We start from the raw sequence: 24761 nt of genomic DNA on the forward strand, positions 1-24761 counted from the left end.
GGTGCACAGGATGACAGGGAAGGTTTGCAGGACACCAGAGGGGACGCTGGGGACTGTCCATGAGCATCCAGGAGCGCTCTGTGGGGAATCATGGCTGGCTGTGAGGCTCTGGGGACAGTCCCTGGGGCACGGGGGGCTGGGTCAGCGGGGTGGAGGAGGATGCCCACAGGACATTGGGGTGGGAGGATGGCCCGGGTGGCACTGGGGACTGCGTGTATGGCCTTGGGGGCATGAAGGTGTCCCCCGGCCTGGTGGGACATGTCCTGTGGCTCTGCAGGGGCACTCAGGGCACTGGGGTGGCTGGACTGTCACAGGAAGCACTGGAGCTGGGAGATCAGGGCAGATAAGCTGGGCACGTTTGTATTTCTGGGTGTTTCTGGCCAGGGACAACCAGGAAATGGAAATGGACAGAGGCACGTGGGTGTGAGCGGATTTGGGATTAGTCATAAATTCACTGTTGATTCAATGAACTCTCCATGACTTCCAGTGGGACTCAGTGCTGGCTGCTGGTCCCCACCCTCTGCTGGGCTCTCTCTCCCTCAGGCAAGCAGGATGAGCAGCTGTAGGCCATGGAGCACACAGAACCCGGCTCTCCCTCCTGTGAGCTCTGGAGGTCCCTGCACAGGAGCAGTGAGGGAGAGGAAGGACAGGAGCACTCAGCCCTGTGCCCACAGCCCTCACACACTTCCCCAGGTCCCCACTCCTGCCCCCAAGGCCTCTGTGCCCCTGGCCCTGGTTACCCCTTGTTCCTGGGAGACATTTGAGTTTCATGTCCTTCCTTCCCTCTATGCACCTGCTCTCAAACTGCCTCAGGCAATATTCAGATTCCCTGGAATTCCTCTGCTGCAGGCTTGGGGTTGGAAAGGAACTTAATCATCCCATGGCATGGGCAGGGACACCTTCCACTATCCCAGCTTGCTCCAAGCCCTGTCCAGCCTGTCCTTGGGCACTCCCAGGGATGGAGTACCCACAATAATTTGTGTTCTGTTAACAGACAAAACAACCCTGATTTTTTGTTGTTATTGTTATTTAATTTATTTTACAACACACAAACACATCATTGTACAACATAGTAAAAAAAAAAAAAAAAAAAAGAGCAAAAAAAGCCTGAAACATTACAAACAGGTCAGGAGAGTGAGGGCTGGCAGGGTTTGTGGCAGGGTGGGCTGGGCTCACTGGGCAGGCACGGCCAGGCGGGGCAGCAGCGGCGGCGCCTTGCGGCTGCGCTCGGCCGACATGTGCTCCAGGCGCTCCGTGTAGAAGCCATTGAAGTCCAACCTGAGGGACACAACACACCTGGGCAGGGCTGGTGGCAGCAGGAACCCCCCCAGGACACCCACAGGGTGCTCTGGTCACCAACTGTTGTCACCAATTGCTGTGGTGTTGGAACAACTGCTGTCACCAATTGTTGCGGCGTTGTTGTGAGGGTCCCCAGGACAAGGTGAGAGACGAGAACTGACTCCCAAGTTCTCAACAACCTTCTCAAGTGGAAGGCTGATTTATTATTTTATGATATTCTATTATATTAAAATAAAATTATCTACTAAATCTACGCTAAAGAAAGAGAAAGGATGCATCAGAAGGTTAGAAAAGAATGAATAATAAAAACCCGTCACTGACCAGAGAGTCCGACACAGCTGGCTGTGATTGGTCATTAATTAAAAACAATTCCCATGGAACCAATCAAACATTCACCTGTTGGTGAACAACCTCCAAACCACATCCCAAGCAATCAGATAATTGTTGTTTAAATCTCTTTTCTGAGGCTTCTCAGGAGATTTTTCAGAAAATACCACGGTGACACCAGGGAGCCCTGTCCCTGCACGGGATGTGTGCTGTGCCATGGGTGTGGTGACACTGGCTCTGTGCCAAGCCTTTGACAGGGAAATGCATCAGGAATCTGTCCCAAACACATTGGGAAGGACCAAATGCTCACAGCTCCTCTGCAGGCCACACAGAGGTGTCCTGAGTGGACAAGGGTTGCTCAGGGTCTGCACCTTCCCAGCCCTCCCCAGCACTGCTGAAACCCCAGAACTCAGCCCTAACTCCCACAGGAAATCCACCCAGCACCAGGAAATGCTGAGATTCCCATCCCCACCATCCCCTGGCTAACATCAGGATGCTCCCCATGAATCCACAACTCACCAACACCAGCACATGGCCAGAAGATGCTCAGCCACAGGTGACACTTGGAAAAGCCTCTCCAAAGCACTCACCATCAGGGGTACCACCACAACCCCACCTCCCTGATAACCCAGAGTGATGCCACCCAGCCCCAAGCCTGCTGTGACCTTCCCTTGGCACATCCCAGAGCACCCCCAGCCTGTGCAGCTCGTGTGCCCTGGATCACTGAGCAGGCAGGCAGTGACAGCCCATGAATCACACCAAAGTTACTCTCTCCCTTTCTCAAATTAGGCTGCTCCAGTACCAACTGAATGGGCACAATATTTGAGTTTCATGTTGCTTAACAACCTCACACAAACGGCAACAAATTGTTCCTTGACATTTTTTGGTGCCTGCAGAAAACAGAGCCTCGACAGATGGAATTTATCTGTTGCTCTCTCCTGGCTGAAAAGCTTTACATTGCCTTCATCCCCGAGGAGTCGAACCAGGGAAACCTGACACCGAGGTGAGAGCTCTGGGCAAGTTTTGCTTCAAACACAAGGCCAGGACTTGCTGCTTTGAGCACCTGCTCCATTTCTAAAGCTGCTTCATGCCCAGCTCAGTGACTGGCAGATTTTGCTTGGCTTCCCTTTCAGCTGTTTTTAGTTTCAAGTGATCCCTGATAACCATTTCTTCAGCATCTCTGTGGTGCTCCCTCAGCATGTGCTTACATGCCAGTTTCTTGTTTTGTGGTGAGGTTTGCACCACTCCACGTCCTGGTGACCTACTCTGAGCTTCCTCCACACTGGGAAGGGAAGGAAGGATGCTGGTAACCACACTGATGTATGAGATTTCTAAGAATGAGGACTTAACTAATCCTGCTGATAGAGCCCTCTCCACTGTAGTTCTACTCCTTTTCACTCCTGGGATGTGTTGGAGTGGCTGGAGAGTTCCTGCACTCCCAAGGGAAAGGCAGGAGATGGGCCAGGGGAGGTTTAGGTTGGATTTTAGGGAAAAGTTCTTCCCTCAGAGGGTGCTGGGCACTGCCCAGGCTGCCCAGGGAATGGGCACAGCCCTGAGGCTGCCAGAGCTCCAGGAGAGCTTGGACACTGCTCCAGGGTGGGATTGTTGGGGTGTCTGCAAGATCCTTGTTGGGTCCCTTCCACCTCAGGAGATTTTCTGATTCTATTCTATGACACACTGAGCAGGGCTTGGGCACAGCAGAGATCTGTCACCTGTGAGCTCTGGAGGAAACCCTCTGCATCTCCATCTCCTGTTGTTTGATGCCACAAATAAAATGTCTCAGTTACTCAGTACCACAAAATGAATAAGTGTTAACCAGGATCAAGTAAATGATGAGCAAGTACCAGAACTGTGAATTTTGTTATTTATCTGACATGTTGATGATCCCTGTTGGAAAGCAGTCCCATAAAAAGGTTATAAATTAGAAGAAAAGTGTGGTGTGTCTTACAAACTCTTCCTTATAAACTCTCTCAAGTATGTTATTTCAGATGGCAACTGTCTCCACTCTGCTTCTCAGGTTCCTGTTGCCATAGAGCCCAGGCCTGGAGCCAGCAATCCCTCCAACCTGAATGGGAGCTAAATGTCACCTCTGGGTGACATTCACTGTGGGGCTCCCACCCTTTCACCAGACCTGAGCAGGGACTGGAAAGGTCCCTTGGGCTGTTCACACCCAGGATTTCTGCTGAGGAATTGGGGATATCTGACAGGAAAGGTTTCATGGGCTGTTCACACCAGGATTTCTGCTGAGGAATTGGGGACACCTGGGTTGACAAGAAAGTTTCCATTGGCTGCTCACATCCAGGATTTCTGGGTTGACAGGACAGGTCCAGCAGCTCCAATGTCTTGGTGAAGACTCAAGTAGTCCCAGAGAGCCCAGACTAGGGGGGGACTTGACAGTGGTGACAGTCCTGGTGGCATAAGGACAGGGACATGGGAACAAAGGGAGGGCAAAGCAGCCAGACCCTCCTCTGAGCCTCTGGGTGCAGCTGGGTCACTGTCCACAGCACAAACCACAGACAGCAGCACTGCATCATCTGCACCATCACTTCTCCTTTCCCCTGAAGCAGGAAGTGCTGCTTGCACAACCCAACCTCTCTGTGCTTGGCAGCAGCAGCTGCAGAGGTTTCACAGCTCAGGAGTCACCTGCTGCCCCCAGCTGCCCCCCAAGTGGGGCTGTGACACTGATGGAGCAGCTCCTGGTGTGGCACCCTGGGCAGGACACACAGCCAGGCTGTCCCACTGTCCTGGCACGTGTGTGACATTCCCACCATGGCAGAGTTGGTAATTTGGTCCTCAGCAGTGTGCTGGCCATGTCCCCTGTGCCCTGAGATCATGGGGTGAGCTGCCATCAAGATCTCCTGGATGGGGAAGTCATGAACATGAACACGAACATGAACATTCCCCTCTGTTAAAACTTGTACTGGAGATGGGAAAAATGCTTATAAAAAAAGGATAAAGGAGAAGAGCTGGAGCACTGAGGAGCACTGAATGCTCCTGCCTGGGTGACTCAGCTGCCTGTAGTCCCAATCCCTGAATCTAGCCCCAATCTGGATGCTCCTGTGACACCCAGCAGTGATGGAGCCAGGGAACAGGCAGAGCTGAATCCTGCCAGCCTCTCCTACAGATGGAACCTCAACAGCCTGATGATGATGATGATGAGCTGGGATCTCCAGGCACATGAAGGGTGACATGAAATGTTGAGAAGCCACAGCAGCCTCTCCCAAAAGGTCCTGCAGAGATTTGGGGGCCCTGGTTAGTCCTGAAAGGAATAACACCACAGCCACACAGTTTTTTGGAGGAATTCCAAGATGAGGAGAAGACTCTGGCCACTTCAGAGTTGGAGCCAACCTGAGTTCTTAGGGCTGTGGAGAAGGGCTCCTCACCCACATTCCCACTTCATGGGCTCAGCAGCACCCACAGGGGCAGCTCTGGGGGCTGGGAATGCTCCCCTGACAGGGGATGGAAGCAGGAGGGCTCAGAACACCAAACAGCCCCAGGGCACTGCCAGGGGCTGTGCCAACCTGGACAAGTGGCTGGACAAGAAGCTCCCAGAGGAAAAGGACAAGTGGAAGCACAATCTCCTGTGGGAATACTTCACCTAACAAGGGTTTGCAAAGTACCAGCAATCCTGACAGCCCTGACAGATGCTGTCAGAAGCAGCATCAGGAGGGGACAACAATCTCCTTAAAAAACATTTGTGAGACATTTCTTCTCTCTCTGCTCTCAGGTGTAGCAGAGCTGTGGGGGTATCAGCCGGCCATAAAAGATATCAGTGCAGGTGGACAGGGAACAGAAAAAAAAAACCCAAAAACCTCCAGGGAGGTTTTTTCTTGAAACAGCAACACCCAGCAGCAAAACTTCCATCTGCTTTCTCTCCCCTCCCATCCTGTGTACCTGACTTTTCTGTATTTCTGAAGGAATTTTCATTTCCAAGAAGCTGCTTATTGAAATAAATGCAATATGGGAACTTAAAATAGACACTTGATGATCAAACCTTTGTGTGAATTTCTCATCTTGGAATGCTAACCCTGTAGTTCGAAATTGGTTTATTCACTGTCTCCACAGTGAGACAACCCCCAGGAAAACTAACACAACATTTAAAATATTAATGGCCAAATTTCACACAATTCAAAGGAATGTTTTGGGGTTTTCCTAAAGCCTAGGGTTGAAATGCAAAGCAGAATGGTCTGAGTTGAAAGGGACGTCAAAGCCCATCTGATTCCAACCCCTTGCCATGGGCAGGGACACCTTCCTCTAGCCCAGGCTGCTCAGAGCTCCTAAATAAACAGATTTCTCAGCTATAATGAGCATTTCCTGAGCTGAACCTGGGACCTGGGGAGGGGAATTCACAGACAGGGAAGGCCTGGCTCACCTGTAGATGATGTTGAGCATGCTGTGCTCACAGTCATTGGTGCTGTACACGCTCAGCTTGTCCAGCAGGTCCAGCAGATGTGTGGAGAAATTGCTGTCAAACTTGTTGATGGTGGCTTCAAAGCCAGATGTGAGGTGCAGGCTGTCAGCATGCTCTGCTAAAAGCTGCCAAGACAAAGGCAGAGTGGCCCCATGTGGGTGCTGATCTGCACACAGGTGATTCCCTCCCTTCCCTAACCCACCCAAAAGCACTGCCAGCAAACTTCACTCTGAAATAAACCTTTCCAAGTCCTTGGTAGCTAACAGCCCTGCTGTGCCCAGCCTGGGAGAAGCCCAGAGCAGATCCCAGCTGAGTTATCCACAGATAAATGCTGCCATTGCTCATTTTCAAGCAGGAGGAAAAGCCAGCAGGCAGAAAATGTGTGTTGCCTATGACAGGCTGTGACCTCTGGAGCTCTGTGACTGCATGGTGATACAGTGTGTGCCAGAGGGACAGCAGGATCTGCCAGCCACAGAGCGAATCCCTGTGCATCCAGACAGAGAAATATGGACAAGCCACATCCCCCAGGTGTGAAAGCCATGGACTGCAAAGAGCCCTGCTCACACTTCACATGGTGAAGTGCTGGCATTTCAGAAAGCCTGGATGTGGCTCTGCACAGCTGAAAACACAAGTGAAAACTCAAACACCAGTGCAGGGACTGCAGTGGGAGATCAGGTCTTCAAAGCAGGCTTTGAGAACTCCAGCAGAGCTCCACACTGCCCACAATTCCACAAAGGTTGTGGTTTTGGGGCCAGAGGTGGTCTAGAAACCAGGAAGGGCTACCTGCAAGTGGCCACCCTGGCCAGAGTGTCCCACCTTGTTGGTCAGCTTCTTCTTGGCAGCCTCCTCAGCACGCTCCTCCTCGGTGGGAGGGCCCAGCATGGTGCCGTGCTCCAGGGTGAGCCTCTCCATCTCATTGTCCAGCTTCATGCTCTGGGTGAACCTCTGGCCAGGGGACAGCGTTGGGGACATGGTTACAGCTCATTTCTTCCTTTGTGGCACAGCACAAGGCTCAGCTGTGCCCACCCCAACTCCCTGGAGAGCTAACTGTGAGTCTGAATTCAGTATGCTGGTCTGAGGCTGGAAATGGGGGTGTGGATTCTGTACCCATCTGTCAGAGGTGGGGCAGTTCTCTTCTGTTCATGGGGCAGTTTTTTTATCTCTTCCACAACCAACCCTCCCTCCAGGAGATCTCTGCTGTTCATGGGCCATTAATTATTAATTATCTTCTGTTCATGGGCCATTAATTATTAATTATCTCCTGTCCATGGCCAGTGAGTGTCCCTGCATGGCTGATCCAATCCCACCATCCCATGGGGAGATGCTCCGCCCAGGGGAGGAGCCAAGCATTCCTACCTGGATCCAGTCTGAGCTTTGGGACCCCACAGCAGCCTTTGCCCCCTGCATTGCCAGAGGAGCAGCTTTCTGCTGCCCTGCATGGCCAGAGGGAGCCCAGGCCCATCTGCAGCAGCCCTGGAGCTGCAGAGGAAAACTCCCCCCTTGTGCAGGATCCCTGCTGCAGCAGAGCCACAGCTGGCACTGCAGGAGGGCTGAGCCCCCATGGGATGGGGCTGGGACACCCCCCTGACACACAGGGGACAGGGCATGCTCTGGCTCTGTTTATCTTTTTGTACTATTGCATCTGTATTTTATTTTCCTATTAAAGAACTGTTATCCCTACTCTCATATCTTTGCCAGAGAGCCCCTTAATTTCAAAATTACAATAATTCAGAGGGAAGAGGTTTCCATTTTCCATTTCAAGGAAGCTCCTGCCTTCCTTAGCAGACACCTGTCTTTTCAATGCTGGTACACAGATCTCTCACAACCCACTGGAAAGTGAATTTTAGAAAAGCTGTGTGGGCTCCCTGATGCTGGAATGCACCCCTCACCTCACCCTCAAGAGAGATCTCTACAGAGCACTACAACTTACACCTCAACAGAGGGAATTTGGTCCATATGAACCTGATCTCAGCATGGAAAAAGGAGAATTTTGTGCAGTAAGAAGCCACAGAAACCATTTAGGAGAGGTGTGAGCTGTCAAGCCCTAAAGCTGCAGACAGAGGGAACAGAGACAAGTCCACGTGGGGCTGGCAGTGGCACAGGGGGGCTGTACACACCTGCATGCAGTTGGTGAACATGACACACACAGACATCAGCTTGGAGAAGATCTTGAGCAGCTCTGGGTTGGTGAGCATGCAGTCCTTCAGGCAGTTGTCCAGGAAGCTGGTGTGGTGGCTCAGGACATCGTCAATGTTGGATGCCTGTGACAGGACAGCCCAAAAATGACAAACCAAACCATGCTCTGCCCCAAAGCTGCAGCCCAGCACCCTGCCTCTGCCAGGGACCCCTCAGAGTGAGCAACTCCTGGTGCAGCTCCCAGAAACACCCAGAGATGGAGACTGCATCTGCATTGCTGCCTTCAACAGCCCTCACAGGCTTTAAACCTCTGATCTGTCACATCACTGCCCACAGATCATGCTGGCTTTGATCACCCAAGCTCTCCCCTGGAAAGGATGGAGTTATCTGCTTTATGAACTTGCATTTCCTTTGTTTTTAAATCTGCTTGTCATGGCCACTCCCACCTTCACAACCTCAGTAAAGTCAGCGAAAACAAGAGCAAAAGGGAAAAACAAATCTTAATGTCAATAAATCTTAAATGTCAATAAAGTTATCATTAAAACATACAGGCTACTCAGAAATTTGCTTTAGGAGCCAATAAGGAACCGGGACATGCAGTGTTGGGAGGATTCTGTAAGATTTTTGTTCATCTCTACTACTCCAACAGGCTGTTTCAGTCTTGAGTTTTAAATGAGAGATTAAAACTCCCTCTCACTCTGCACAGTGCTGAAGCTCAGAACACAAATCAAGCTTAGGAAAGAACCACGGGACTAAAATTGCCACAGCATCCACACTGCTCCAGCAGGACCAGTGCAGGAAACCCCTCCCACACTATGGGGATTTTGGAAGGAATTTTGAATGAGTTAGAGATGGGATTTCTGAGTTTTCAGATGCTGTGGTTTATATTTATTATTTTCTAGATAGGTAGGAAGGGTGAGTTTGGCTCACATCTTTATTGTATGGTTTAGAAAGTTACAAGACCCCTAGTTACAAGATCTTTTAAGGATTTATTGACCAATAAAACACTGCTAACAAGGACATTTATGTTTTTGACACACTCCTTAAATATTCTGTCTTATGGACTCATGCTACAGCTTTCTTAGGCAATCATGTTATGACACACAAACCTACAGCACTGCATTTTAAACTTTTTGTTTACCCTTGTAACTACTTTTAATTTTTCTACATCTTAAACTCTAAAACTCTAAACTTTTCTCTACTTAGCTTAACATGTCTCTGCTTTAAACTCTAAATCCACATTCTCACTTCTAGCACCTAAGTTTGGAGGCCTTTTCCAAGGTCACAGACCAAATCCTGTGTTTAATTCTAAGCTTTGGGTTACAAGCCCAAAGTTCTGAGAACTCCCAGCATTTTGGATTCCAACACCACATCCCTTTAAGCTACTGCAGAACAGGGACAAGTGCAGCTTTCTAATGCAATGAAGATGATGATGAAGTTGTGTTGATGAAGACAGTGATGTTGTGAAGATGAAGATCCCAGCCACAATTTCAGGAAGAGAGCATCTCACTTTAAGGAAGAGAGAAGTGTGACAAATAAAATGCACTACATGAGACCAGTGAGGATCATCCTTTTCCCCCCTAAAATACAAATTAAAGGAGAAAACAGGGACAGGATAACTTCAACAACAGCTTCCATGCAAGTACAGTAAACTGAATGATATATTTTGCAAACCTAAACTTGCAACAAAATTAAGAAATAAGTACAATTCCCAGATTATCCAGGAGCTTGACATATGAACCCTTCTCATTCAGAAGTTCTTGCCAAGAATGTGCAGAGACACTCACAATCCTAGACCTGCTCCCTCCTGTGATTTCTCCAGGAAAAAAACATGACAGGGCATCAAAATGTTGGCTAGCTGACCCCAAAAACCGCCTTGGGGCACAGGAAAAACTAAAGCAGGATCAGCTGATGCTGAAGATCCACAAGGGCTGCCAAGAGAGCTGATTGCAGGGGTGTTGGGTGGTTTGGTACCTCAGAGGAGTGTTTTGTGTTTTTCAGGGTGTAAGAGGAAAAAGATGCACAACCCAGAAGTCTGATCACAGGGTGACTACCAATAATAATAATAATAGTAATTATAATAATGGCCTTTTTTAAACCAAGCATTCTCTGCATGCCAGTCCTTGGCAGTTTCATGGAAGGGAAAGCACAGGCTCTACTTTAGGAGCACTGTAACCCAGCCAAGGAATCAGCTGGAGATGCCTGGACTGGTTTATGACCTTTGCATCCACCTTCCTTTTGCACAGCTCTCTCTCTCCTGTGGATGGGAATATTGAGCAGAACCTGCCTTTACATAACAGGGAGCAGAGTGAGACAGGAGGATGCAGCACAGGAAAGGGATGTATGACTAATCAAGCAGAAAGGTGGTGCAGAACAGCAGCACTCTGCAATGTGGCAGGAACAGCAGCTCCCAGATATTTTAATGCCTCCAACAAAACCAACAGACAGCTGCAGTTACTGAAATTAGGCCTTACATTTGTTAAGCCTTCCATTCCAACTTCACTCACCAGCTTCAGGTTCTTCTCCAGGATGTGCCATGTTGGCTCCATCACTTCAAACATCATGTAATACTGGATATTCTGCACAAAATTCAGCATCCGCTGCCGCAGTGTGAAAGCACCAGCAAACCTAGGGGAGAAATCACACCCACACAGCTCAGAGCTAGCAAATGCCACGGAGAACTAGCACCAGCCTTGCACAGCCAAGCACAGAGCTAAATATTTCTGTCCTAGCAAATGCCTTGCTGCAGTGTGAGAGGGATTATAGTCACTGCAAACCAGCTCTGAGTATTTTTCAATTAGTAGAGTCAGAGTTTTGAACCTGGCATAGGCTTTGAATATTTGCTCATATAAAACTAACATTTTGATATTAAATATTAAAGTAACTTTACAAACAGCTATTGAGTGAAAGCTAAAATGTTACAAATTGATGTCTCTGAGCCTGCAAGACATTTGTAAGAATCTTTTTCAGCTCAGTATTGTCTGAGCTATGTCATGAGGTATCTAATTAGCAAGAAGGAGACCCAAAACTGAAAAAAAACCAAATAAAAAGCTGTACCACTTAGCTGAATGCAGGGAGAATTGCTTGGCTGTCTTATTGCTGATCCAAACATTGCACAGCTGCCTTTCCACGTGCTTGCAGTAGAACATGTGTCTGAAAAGCATCTGGTACCTTGTCAGTGCTTTCCTGGAAAGAAAGGAGAAGCCCATGCAGATTTTGAAGTCCTGCTCTGATTGACAGACCAAGCTGTGAAGGCTGAGGCTGCTCAGAGGTAAAGAGACTTTACACAATATGTTCCTCACGCCTTCAGACACACACAGATCTGCACTGAACCGAAGCAAGAGAGCCACATTTGCAACCCCCCCCAAAGAATTCCTCTCCAAGGAGACCCTCCTCCATATTTCCTGCCAGTGGGTTCATCACCAGCCTCCTCAATTCCCTCCAGTTCCAGGCAGGGGTCACTCACATGGGCTGGGAGGGAAGGTTCAGACACTGTGGTCACCATGCTAAGGCTGAGATGGTCACCCAAGAATTCACCAGGATTTTAGAATTTAGCCAGATTTTCCCAAAAAGGGGAGGAAAAGCTGTAACCAAGCTCCAGGCAGCATTACCCCAGCAGCAATGCACTGTCACAAGCAGATGGGGCTGCTTATTTATAGCTCTGGGACTGGATTCAGGTCTGTGCTCAGACACTTGGGCGTAGGTGTCTGCAGAGCTCCAGTCGATACAGTTCAGGAAACCTTACCAAATCCTATTTTCACTTCCATAGCTACCACCAGAGCTAACACACTGTGTTGGGAAGGAAGAGACAAAATCCCAAAAGCGTCGCGTCGTTGGGAAAGTCTCACCGATTCAATGGAATTTTTAGAGGGGAAATTAAGGGAGGAGTTCATTGCTGGCATTCAGCAATTTGGAATCTGCCACTCTGCTCACTCAGTGTTGCTTGTCCCATTTGCTTGTGGCTCACAGCAGTGTTTTTCCAGGGAAACAAGAAGCAAATTCCGGCAGAATTCCATTTGGACCCTCATAGCTCAGTTAAACGCAAAATAGCCTGTTAGAGTAGCAACAGCCTGAATTCTTTGAGTCTGCAACCAGAGACTGCTCTCCAGCTTTGAGGAATGTTTGATTCCTGCATGAAAGGCCTCTTGGGAGAGCACCAGTCTGTTTTTCCCTCAGTGGAATGATGCCTTACCTGTTTATGATGAGGGACAGAGGCCACTTCACAATGTAGTCGAAGGAAAAGGCCTCCAGGCCGCTGAGGGTGAGCTCTGTGGGCTCTGCACTGATGATGGCTTTCTCCTGCTTTGTCTCTATGGCCAACACCCTCAGCAGCTGTGTGATGAGGTCATGGGGCATCAAGTCAATCTGTAAGGGAAGAGCAGGGAAAAAATGAAGCCACAGGACACCCAGAGATGCTGTGGAACAACAGCAAGGTGCCCAAGGTCAGAGTCACTGTTGTCACACCAACTTAGGAAGCAGCAGGTTCTCACAGGCACAAAGATCTCCCAGACCTTCTAATCAAAGTCAATTTATCTTCTGCTTCCAGCCATTCTCACCTTTAAATCATCCTTGAAGGGATCAGTGTTGGCTGTGCTCATTCTCAGGGCTAATTCCAGCAGAGCCTCCAGCCTTGTTGTTATGATGTCATCCACAGGCTTCTTCAGCTCCTCCTCTGTCAGATCCATGAAGTGAACAAAAAAGTCCCCTTGATCCATCAGGAAATAGTGTTTTATAGACCTGCTCAAGAAAATGAAAAGATAATTGATGACTTTTCTTAAAGTTAAGCCATATCAAACCTAAAGGAACAAATGCAATCAATTCAATGAGCCTGGGGGGTTTGAGCACAAAATGTTTCTGTTTCTGGAGAGCACACACAGCCATAAATAACCAGTTTGGAGATTAGTCTTTTATGGATGTCTCCTCCTCCCTACCTCCTCAGTCAGGACACTTCTGTGCAGTCAGATCAGGGCTGCTGCTGTTGTTTTTTGTCTAGAAAAATGAAAAAAACCCAAAACTCCTGGGTGTGTTGGGTGCAGGCTCCTACTGCTGTCCTGAACAACTCCCAGATCTGCTCCAGCCAAGGGGCAGCTGCCAGTTCTGAGCAGAATCCTGCACTCCTCTCAATGAACAAATACCTGTGCTGCTTTTTAAAATCCAGCAGACTTTTGCTGTAACAGGACACATGAACTTTGATGTTCACCTGGCACCAGGGAGTGTTCCCAGTGGTGGGCACAGAGCTTGGAAGCAGTTCTGAGGTGAGCCTGAGGATTAACCAAGTGTCTGGCCAGAGATCACACATGATAACTGCAGGCTTTGGAGCAAAAACAGGAGCACAGCCATAACACAGGGTGGCTCCACACTCCTGATCTGGGCTAGACAAAGCCCTGACCTAGTTTTGGCAACAGCCCTCTAAGGAAGTTGGACCAGAGATCCCCAACATCTTTCCCACTCAACATTTCTATCATTTTAGACTTTTTTTTTTCCTCCTCTCCAGGAAAAAAACCCCAAATCTTATTTTTTAGGTCAACCTTTCTAAATGGAAATAGAACACCTTGGTAATATCCCAAGAGAACAGAGCTAACTTCAAAAATTTATGTCCCTTAGCAGAACCAATCTATTTATCATGCATTTAGTAAAATAAATCCAACCTTAGGTGAGCCACCAGCTCTTTCTCCTCCATCAGGAAGTCCAGAAGAACTTTGCTGGCATAGTTATATGCTTTTTCTATTTGTTCCACATAGGCTCTCTCCTTTAAAGTGTAGATGACCTCTTTGGCCACGGGGCAGGTGACATCTCGCCCACATTCCCTCACAACATTTAAATATTTCCCTGAAATGAAAAAGAAAGAATGTCCCATATTCATACCTGCTGCACAGCCAGGAGGGAAACTTCCACACCACTCCCTTCAAGAGGAAGATGTGCTGAGAAATGTTTATACTGTGTTGTGCTGAAAGTTGGAAACTATTTAGGCACTTTTCAAAAGATGATACAGACCTTTAAAAGAGGCAGCTGGTATTTAAGGAGATTTAGAAATGGCTTGGTTTCCCAGTGGTGACAAAACATCTCTGCAGGTGGCCTGAAACTCTTTTTTTGAAGTCACTTTTGGAGGGCTTTGTACAAGGGTAAGAGGTTGAATGTTTAAATTAACACTCAGTCAAACCTCAGCTCCATCCAGCCAGAAAACCTGCTCACAAAACAGCAGTGAGACAGACAGCTCCCCTTGCTGTTGGGCTCCTGTGCTGTTTCATTTACAGGGTTTGGGGTTCCTTTTAAATCTGACTCTTCTACTGCTCTCAATTCAGCTGGACAACCCCATAAAGTGGCAAGGCATGGTGACATTTCCTTTCTCTTCACACAAGACCAGCTCAAGGTTCCTGTCACAGCAGAAGCACCTACCTGTGCTTAGGATTTTGTCAGCCATTTTCTGCAGGAAGGAGGGGATCTGCTGCTGGACAACAGTGTATCTCTGATCCCAGTACTTGTCATTATAGTCCTCCTGAATCTTCTCCTTCTGCAGCTCGTGCTCCTCCACCATGAACTCACTGAACAGTTAAAGCAGATGTTTAGGGGCAGGAAGTGGCACAATGAGGATTACTGGTTTTGACCTGCAAACTGGCAATGGGATCTATCAGAAATAAGGTCTCATGAGGACACATCCAATCAAGAAGTGAAATTTGTCTGTCTGTGAAGCAAGAGGAAAAGCACTATGCAGTGTCTCTGATGATCTGCAATGAGAAACAGGATTTTACAGGGTTCATAAGCCAAGGCTAAACATTATCTGTTTGTCAGTGCAGGGGTGAGGAAACACCTTTGTCACCAGCACAAAGGCATTAATTTCAGATATTTTATCTTCAGCTTTGCCCCCACCTTAGGATTCTGGAAATGTGGGAAAAAGAAATGCTGCATAAACTATCAAATACAGGAAAATGCTTCAAGTGACTCTACAAAAGCCACAAAACTTCCAAGAGGGTTGTTTCAGGCCCCCAGGCAACACAGACTCAACAAAGCAGATCAGAATTTCTGAAGTTTTGCATTTAATTTCATTTTGTACTGTTCTTTACCTGTATGGATCATTAATGATGCCTCTATAGATCCACTTTTCCAGGATTTCAAAGTAAGGCACGCTGGCTGCCTTGGTTAAATACAGGCACAGCTCCTGGGCCTGGCTGTCCCCTGTGTAATTGAAAGTCTTGTCATGGAGCAAGCTCAGGGTTGATCCTCCCATACATTCACCCTTATCCACAGAAGTAGCTGGAATTAAAAACAAAAACAAAACAACAATATAAGACACAATCTGAAAAGTCCTGAAATAAAATCCCCACATTGGACATGGCCCCCTGAGCTGCCTCTGTAGCTGTAAGCAAGGGGCCGGACTAGGAACTTCCAGGGATTATAACCACACAGAGCTGGAGAGGAGTCTGGAAAGGAGCTGAGGAGAGGGAGCAGTGGTGGATCCAGCTGATGGGAAGGGCAAGGGCTGTGAAGGCAAAAGGCCCTGAGGTGCCTCCTGACAGCTCCAAAGGCTCATTCACCCCTAGAAGCTGAGTGCTCTCCTCCACAAGAAGTGCTGTGCCCTCACAAGTACAATTCCCCTGGGCTTTCTTCTTTAATAAAGCAGGAAATCCAAATGGGACATGTCCTGCCTGCTTGGCTACCCTGCAGCTCTCACAACCTGTAGATTTTGGAAATTTACCCAGTGAAGCCAGAATCTCCAGGGTCCTCATTGTGGGCTGGATGTAAAACCACAGCTTCTGCAGTGACAGAAGGCCCTGCCTCTGAAGGTGCTCCAGCTGGGTAATTAATATCATGTATTCCTTGATTAGAGTCCTCATGGCTGCAGCCAGAGCATGATTTACCTGTCCATACTCAAAGGAGGACTTCTCCTCTATAAACCTGTAAAAAGCAAAATGAAAACTCTGTCAGGCAATGCAATTGGTGTGATTTTCAGGAAGTTCTGCCTTCAGGACACTGTGCAGTCACACCAGTAGATCCCATGCTGGGAAGCACACCAGTCCCTCTCCCTTATTTCCCATCCCACATTTCCTAGAAGGGAAAGCTGTGGGAAGATGCTTCCTCTCCAGCCACAAGGGATTTGTATAAGGGAATTAGAACCATTTGTTTGTTGTAAAAGCACTGTGTAGAAAGTGGAACCCGCACACAAAGATTCTCTCAGTCCTGGATGCCCAGAGAGGAGCAAAAAGCAGGAAATATAGAGAACTTCATAGCAGAGTGGGAAGAGAAGCCAGAATAGGCAGACACACCATACCTGCATTTTATTTGAAATCACCAAGGCTAAGACTGGAAAGAACAAAGCTGTGGAAATGAAAAAGTGAACTGACAGCACAGAGAAAAAACCCAGCAAAGCTAAAACTGACCCAAATAAATTGTCACTCATTTTATACCCCTGTAGCTGAATTTAAGCATGGAATTCAACACCTGCACAATGGGAGACTCTCTATTCTCACAGGAGATCCCTTGACAAAACCCAGCTCAGTACCTGGTGACAGCAGAGTAACTGGCAGCCACAGGAAGAATCCTGGTCACCAACTCCTTGATGGACAAGTCCAGGTTTGGATCAAGTGAGAAGGCTCTGTTCTGCCTGCCCACCAGGGCCTGTGCTGTGATGTACCTGCCATCCACTCCAATCAGCACGTACAGCAAGTCCTCCACAATCATGGATTCCTGGGAGGCCAGTGGCAAAGTGCCTGTTCCCAAAGAGGAGACAAAAAAAAAAAAGACAAAAAAAGGACAAAATGTGCCACCTGTTTCAGCCTTGCACTTTGATTTCCTGGAGAATAGAATCCTTTGCTCATTCCTACCCAAATCCAGCAGGCAGAAGAGAACACCAGCCACAGCTCCTGCTGCTGATCCTCCCATCCAAAAGTATCCAGTTATTCCCACACCAACAACTTCCCCAACCTCCCTGCCACCAAAATATTCAAATACCCAGAAAACAGCCCAAAGAAAAGTAGTGCCAAAAGCCAAGTTTTGCTGAGTGTGAACATCTGGACAGCATTTCTGTTTCTGACAAAACACCACAAATGAATGCAATTTCCCCTGTGTTTCACATACCTATTGGTACTGTTGTGTCAGTGCTTAGGCTGGTGCCAATTAAGAAATCCCCAATGAGTGCAGGTCTCTCATACACCCAGGATGGAAATACTGGAATGGGCTGCCCAGAATTCTTCTTGTTCTGCTTATCCCGGAGGATTTTTCGGGTAAGCTCGAGAGGCTGTTGGAGAAAGAGAGAGGGGAAGAAAGGAAAAAACCAGGAGACTTTCAGAAGTCCAAGAAATATTTAATTTCAAGAAGAAATTGACTGCAGACCAATTGAAGGACTTGAGAAGAGAAAGGAGAGTGGCTGGTATTTCAGTAGCATGGTGTAGGGTTTAATTTCTCAGTGCCACCTAGTCTATTTGCCCCACAAAAATGCATATTTTTAATAGATTTGACCTTTTTATGTGGGGGTACATCAAATAATGCCTTTCTGCATCTGTCCCCACTGGCTTGGGTGCTGGGGCACACCCAGGGAAGCAGAATGGGGACATGCACAAGGAGCAGGCTGGTTGCTGGTTTGGAGAGAGCACCAAACTCCTTCCAGAGGCACCAGCATCCTGTTCCAGGGGCACTGAGCACCTCTGAACTCAATGCCAAATGCAACCCAGACAAACCCACCCCCAGAGAGCTGGAAAATGATGGAGTTTTTTGCCTAGAGTGGGAGTTGGCGAAGGAAGTGAGCTCTTGAAGACTGAAAGACTCTCCACCCCCAGCTCTGACACTAAAATAAATGGAGTGCAGGATCAATCACCAGCTGGGGAAGCTTGTGAGATGCACAACCCACGTGAACATTTGGAGCCCCGAGTGCACAAAGCCAGGGCTGGTGAAGGCCATTGCAGAAACTCCACAGATGTGAGTGTGTGTGTGAGAAAAGGGACATGCACAGGCTCATTTGACTTTCTCATTTACATCATGTGTGGGTGATCTGCTGAAAGGACCTTGATTTCCTCTGCTCCCCTCACAGAACTGGGACTTGGATGTGGAGAAATAGGAAGCATCAAGCAAGGTGCCAGCAATTCAAAGGATGGCTAAACCCCACATGAAACTGCAAACCTCACTTGGTTGTATCAACATGTTCTGCTTAGGAGAAGGGCAGCCACCAGTGGGTCTTCCCAAATGGCAGGCAGGAAAAATTTCTTCTCTGAGAGAGGGGTTAATCACTGGAACAAGCTCTCCAGGGAAATGGTGGTGTGACCACCTCTGGAAGTGTCCAAAACATGGGCAGAAATGGCAGCTGGGGACATGGTTTAGTGGGCATGGTGATATTCAGTCCAGGGCTGGATTTGATGACTCTCTGATTTTATTTTATAACAAGAGGCACTATATTTATTCTATATGTTTATTCTCTAACAAGGGCTCTTCTGTTGCAGTTCAAGCATCTCTAGTGTGACTTTGTTAACTGGCAGAGGTCAAAAAAATCAACATTTTGGCTATAAAGGACACCTCCACCTGAAAGGGAACACTCAACTTTGCCCACCTCCATGAATCCTGGACCAAAAGTGGTCCAAGCAGTAACTCCAGTCCCTGCACGATCATCTGTCAGTGCCAAGCAATCCCAGGGCAGATGGCACAGCACTTGTGGCACTGGTGACAAAGCACAAGCCTCAGGGGCATGAATCACCTTCTCTCTGCAACTCAAAATTCAGGTCACTGTCACTACAGGCTTCAACAACAGCCTGGAGAAAGCTCCCAGGGCTGAGAACCAGCCCTCAGGTGGCACCCAACCCCCCTGGCACAGGGTGGGAACCTGCAGCTGACATCTTGAGCAAGGGCAGTGCCAACATCCACGGAGGGGGATGAAGGGCTGGTCTCTGAGCTCCATAAACACCTCCAGCTCCATCTGTGACCCTCACAGACAGAACATCTGGGTCACAGGCTGAGCAGAACCAACACTTCCAAGGAATGTCCTCCTGTCCCAGCCCTTACTGACCCAACAGGCCTGAGCATCAGGGCCATTTAACACAGCTGCAGCTCTTTAAGGCTGAAGAGACTGCAAATGGAGCAGCAGGGAACACAGATCTTGGCTTGTGATGGCGTTTCAATCCCTCTGGCTGTGAACTGCACATCCCAGGGAACGGCACTTCCAGGTTTGTCCTCTTTTAGCAAGTTCACACATAAATCCTGGTAAGAAGATCAGTTATGTCACTGGAAATTCATCTTCCCCTCATGATCTAAATCACCCACTTGACTCAGACAGTCTGTGAAGGATCAGGATGAGTCAGGCCCAGTGTCTGTGCAGTATTTCAGGGGATGTGGGACAAGGCTGGTCTCACCACAGCTGACAGGGTGAGGGGTTGGACCCTTTGTTTAGGATTTGAGTTCTCCTCCACCATCACATTCATGTAGAGCCCTTCAAGCCCAGACACCCAAAGCATGAAAGGTCCATCTCTCTTGCCATTGAGGGCTTGAAGTGATCTGAGGCTTGTCCCCTGTTAGATTTTGCTGACCAGACATGAGAAGGCACTACAGACCTCTGAGCATCTTTTCTTCTTTCCCCTCTGTCCAAAAAACACTCCACACACTTTTGCCACTCTGCCTTCTGCAGCCAAAATATCCTTATCTTGACCCATCAATTTTTCACCATATTTTTTCCCTCCCTGTCTTGTCTGGCAGGTCAAGTGCAGTTTTTTATAATGACAGGAAACAGAATTTGGGATTTAAGTAATAAACAGCCCTTTTGCACTCTGACCTCACAACCTCCTGCTAATGAAATGTTTAACTGTTTGCTAAGCCTGGTTTTCCTCTTCCTTTGTGTCTTTTCCATGATGCCAGGTTGCTCCAAACCCTGGCCTTGGGATGAAACACCCACAGCTGCTCTGGGTGGCCTGTTCCAGATACCTCACAGAGAAGAATTTAACTGTGAATTTTACCTTAGAATAACCTCAAGGAATGTAACCTCAACTGTCTGGATTAGAAAAAAGCCACTTTTACAAGGAACAGCACCAAGTTTTAATACCGTCTGACTGCCAGAAGGGCAGATTTTGTGCCCAGAGCTTGGGAAGGAAGGGCTTTGTACCTGCTGTGCACTGGAGCTGGCTGTGACGCTGCCCAGCTGCTTGCGCAGCTCCTCCAGCTCCTGCAGAGACATCTTGGAAGTGGAGCAGGGGATGGAGAAATTCGTGCTGCTGCTGCTGCTGGTGCCTGCATTTGCTGCCAGTTCTGCCCTTTCTTTTGCATTTTGCTGCAGGTAGTGGAGAGTCTGTACATAGAGAAACAAAGAAAAGGTTTTGTGAATGCAGGGCAGCACAACTGAAACAAGAAACACATGACCATGTGTGAATCTAACCACAAACTCTGTCCCAGTTTTCCACGTCCTGGTGGATTCTATCAAGAGGAGCATAACCCTCAGCAGGGCTTTAATAACTCAGTGAAAGCTAGAACTGCTCATTTGTTGCTTTTACAGATTTCACTGAGCTTTACCATAAATCAAACATTGCATTGCTGCTTCTCCTCAACACCCAGTTCTAAAGGAGGAACCAACCTCTTTGTCTTCGGTGAGTTTGGACAGCAGATAAACTAAAGAGTCCAGATGTCTTGTGTTTTTAGACTTCAGCTCATCATACTTCTTTAAAAAATCTTCAGGAGTTCGAGAAAACTCTGCTATTTTCACCTGTAAAACAGCAGGTTAATATTAAATGGAGTTATAATTAAAATGAAATGGAATTAGAGCAAACAAGCAGCTCAGCTCAGCAAGATGTCAAGTTTCAGACAGAGCTGGAGACTTTCTAGCACCTGAGCTTGATTGGTGGATTGCTTTTAAAAATGAAAACAAAAAGCAGTCTTATAGCCACAAAAGCTATATGATTTATATAGCTATAAAAGTATATGAGTCTGGTCATGAGTGCCAGGCTTTAACCTCTAATATTTGGGAGATATTCAGAAGAAAAAAGTAATGTTTTAGTCATATAATTGCATTTTATACAATTTTCATTTCATCATGTACAGTAGAAGAGCAACCCCAGTGTAGGGAATAATGTGCTCTGACTCCATGATTTCAGAAGGCTGAACAATTGCTTTATTTAGTTTTACTATATTACATTAATACTGTACTAAATTACATTCTGAAGAGACACTACACTAAAGAATACTGTACTAAAAGAGATACTATAGAAAAACCTGTGACTGTCTGAGACAGCCAGGACACAGCTTTGACCCAACTGGCCAAGGAATCAAAACAATCTTCACTGTGTCTAATTAACAAACCACTCTGGGTAAACAATCTCCATAACACATTCCACATGTGCAACAACAGGAGCAGTGGATAGAAATAAGAATTGTTTTCTCTTCTTCTCTGAGCTTCTCCCAGGAAAAATCCTGGGAGAGAGAATGAATTCTGAACAGAATCTCTGTTCAGAGAATGTGAATGCCACAATCATGGAATCAAGGAAAGGTTTGAGTGGGAAGGGAACTTCAAGGTGATCTTGTTCCACAGGCAGGGACACCTTCCACTATCCCAGGTGGGTCCAAGCCCTGTGGGAAGGGAAGGGGAAGGGGAAGGGGAAGGGGAAGGGGAAGGGGAAGGGGAAGGGGAAGGAAGGGGAGGGGAGGGGAAGGGGAGGGGAAGGGGAGGGGAGGGGAGGTTCCGGGAAGGTTCCGGGAAGGGAAGGTTCCGGGAAGGTTCCGGGAAGGTTCCGGGAAGGTTCCGGGAAGGGAAGGGAAGGGAAGGGAAGGGAAGGGAAGGGAAGGGAAGTTCAAGGTGATCTTGTTCCATTGGCAGGGACACTTTCCACCATCCCAGGTGGCTCCAAGCCCTGTCCAACCTCACCTTGGACACTTCCAAGGATCCAGGGCCAGCCACAGCTTCTCAGGGAACAACTCCCTCCCAATATCCCACAAAACCTCCTTCTTTGAACTTCCCCACACCCCAGTCCTAACATTCCTCCTCTCCCTCAACCACTCCACCTTTTCCCGCCACCCCGGACCCAACCAACCCCTCTTTTTCCCATTTTCCCTGGATGAACACCAAGAGGTCGAGCTGTTATTGCCATCAGAGGGTGGCAGCACCTTGGCACTGTGGGCAGAGACGTTGGTGGTGACGTAGGGCGTGCGGTTCTTCTGCAGCAGCTCGATGTAGACCTCGGCGCCCTCGCCGCCGTGCACGCGCAGCAGGCTCAGCAGCTCGTTCACGTCGTGGTGGATGCGGAACTCGCTCATGCTGCCAGCTCCTGCCACCAGCCCTGGGGACATGGAAACCACAGGGGTCATCACACTGCTGCAGGGGAAACAGCTCCACCAGGGAAAACAGATCCACCAGGGAAAACAGCCCCAGCAGGGAGATGCTTCTGGAGTGTGGAGATGTTTGGCTGGAGGAAGGAGGAGGAAAGCAAACCAAGCAGGGTTTGAGTATGGTTTGGGAGAGAGACTCAAAGCCCGTCTCATTCTGGTGCCTCAGGTTTTAGATTTTGTGTTTTTCAGAGTCTGTGCTGCTTTAGTTTGCATCTCTGAGCTTCACATTAGGGGATGGTGAGCTCTGTGCACAGAGTAGGGAGACAAAACAATTCCTGCTTAGCTGGGGACCAAGGACAAATGATCCAAATCTCAGCCCAAGAGCACAAACAATGGTGAATTGAAGAGAGAAAAACAAGCAGGATGGGACTGGATGGGCTAAAGCTGTAACTGGACAATGAACTCCAATATGCAAATGGAGCAGAACTTATAAAAGTGAGAGACCCCATGTCCATTTTGTGCCCATTTTGGTTCACCTTAGGTGCAGCCCTGGCTGGGCTCTTGTGCTGCCCAAGGTGGATCCATGGAGGAGATCCTTTTAATAAATCCCTGCTTTATTCTTTAGCTCTGTTCTAGGTCAGTGGTCTCAAAGCCTCTGTTCCACCCCCTGCCATGGCAGGGACAGCTCCCACTATCCCAGGGTGCTCCAAGCACCATCCAGCCCAGCCTTGGACAATTCCAGGGATCCAGGGGCAGCCACAGCTGCAGCTGGGACAGCTCCAGCCAGGAACTCTAAGTCTGGGGGAGAATCTTAAGCTGAGGTTGGCCAGCAGAGGTTTTTTCAGTCAGAAGGAATGCTGGAAGCACTGCTTGGTGTCCTGACAGGCTGACCCTGCTGCTGCTTCTGAAATCACCACAAAGCCGCTTTTCCCAACTTTAGCATCATCCTATTCCACTGCCCACTTCACTAACTTCACTCAAACGCTGCAGAGTACTTAAATAATAACTTTAATACTGACACAGAACCCTGAGATGAGCTCAGCAGGTCAGAGCCTGGTGCTAAAAACACCCAGGTTGTGGGGCCAGTCCTGGAATGGGCCATCCACTTCAGAGCTGGACTTGATGATCCTTGTGGGTGCCTTCCAGCTCAGAACATCCTGTGATTCTGTAAATCAGAAGCAAGACTCTGAGTCAGGAATCATGGAAATAAATAAGGAGATTCATGTGACACAGACTGTACCAAGCAGATACAATCCAGATCCATGTATCAAGCACAGGGACACACTTTTGTATTGCCAAGATCGTGGAATCACTTAGGCTGGAAGGGATCCCTGTGTGAAAAATGCCAATCCTTTGTTTTTAAAATTTTAAAAGTTTAATAGTAATAAAATGGTTATAAAAATAGTAATACAATTAGAGTAATGATAATTTGGACAATCTGAATTAGGACAATATGAGACAATAGAGACAAAGAGTTATGAATGTCCGGGTACCATTTCTGGGCAAAATAAGCCCCACAAAGGACCCACGTTAACAGAGGATTAACCCTTAAAAGCAACACCCATTGAATATTCATACACCTCATCCATGATGCATAAATTCCATTCAAATACAGGATTCTGTCTGGGCAGTGACAACTTCTTCCCCCAAATCCTAACAGCAACTCTGAGGCAGGAAGAAGTTAATTTCTTCTGATAAGAGGGAAATAAATTCTTTTTCTCTGAAAGATTCAGGTGTCCTGTGGCTGCTATCTCACTGCGAGTCCTTTCTTTAAAAAAAGTATCCTACATAGCACAGTTTCTATTTTAACATTTTGTTATAACCTAAAACTATATTTAACACACTACTTAAGAGAATTAATACAGCATAACTTTCTAACACAACACATATAGTATTCATTTTAATATTTGCGAAAAGCCAATCATAAATACATGCATTTTTCACACCTGCAAGCCTTGGTGCAACTCTCCACTCAAAAAACACATTAGAACAGGCTGGTGCAGTTTAAGCTTAAATCTCTTTAAAAGCCCAGCTTCCCCACCACCTGAGGCAGTGATCCTGCAGGGATTTCTGGATGAAGTGTCTGTGGGTCAGGGAATGAGGAGGAACTGCGGGAGCTGGGCTGGCTCGGCTGAGGGCCTGAGGGGGCACCGCACACGCAACAGCCAGCGAGGGGATCGCCATCGCCGGGATGACCCTACAGGCCCGGGCAGCACCTCATCCCACCCTCCATACCCTGCTCTACCCTATCATGCACTATCTATTAATTAAATTAAATTTAATTTAATTTCATCCCATCCCTACCTGCCCGCCCGGAAGTGCCGCCGCTGGCGCCGGGAAGCGCGTCCGGCGCATGCGCTCTGGG

At 47.9% G+C, this 24761-nt stretch overlaps 1 protein-coding gene across 2 annotated transcripts; it reads right to left on the reverse strand.

The window, feature by feature from the left end:
- Positions 1–1088: 1088 nt before the first annotated feature.
- TUBGCP2 (tubulin gamma complex associated protein 2) lies at positions 1089–24740 on the reverse strand. Of its 2 annotated transcripts, XM_054288318.1 has the most exons (19): positions 24701–24740; positions 23416–23561; positions 22235–22407; positions 20712–20840; positions 20247–20429; positions 17246–17405; positions 16671–16878; positions 15867–16066; positions 15235–15424; positions 14570–14715; positions 13822–14002; positions 12730–12910; positions 12366–12538; positions 11231–11359; positions 10681–10801; positions 8155–8298; positions 6854–6982; positions 5999–6162; positions 1089–1278 (listed from the first exon to the last, which is right to left on the reverse strand). In XM_054288318.1, exons 3-19 carry the CDS (start codon positions 22382–22384, stop codon positions 1173–1175), a joined length of 2694 nt encoding a protein of 897 aa, XP_054144293.1. In that variant the 5' UTR covers positions 22385–22407; positions 23416–23561; positions 24701–24740; the 3' UTR covers positions 1089–1172. The 2 variants fall into 2 exon arrangements, with proteins under 2 accessions (XP_054144293.1, XP_054144294.1); XM_054288319.1 differs by lacking the exon at positions 23416–23561 and having other exon boundaries at positions 24701–24723.
- Positions 24741–24761: the final 21 nt, after the last annotated feature.

This window comes from Melozone crissalis, unplaced genomic scaffold (genome assembly GCF_028551555.1).
Source record: "Melozone crissalis strain CALT ecotype California unplaced genomic scaffold, PUWL_Pcris_2 ptg000062l_1, whole genome shotgun sequence".
Lineage (NCBI taxonomy): Eukaryota > Metazoa > Chordata > Aves > Passeriformes > Passerellidae > Melozone > Melozone crissalis.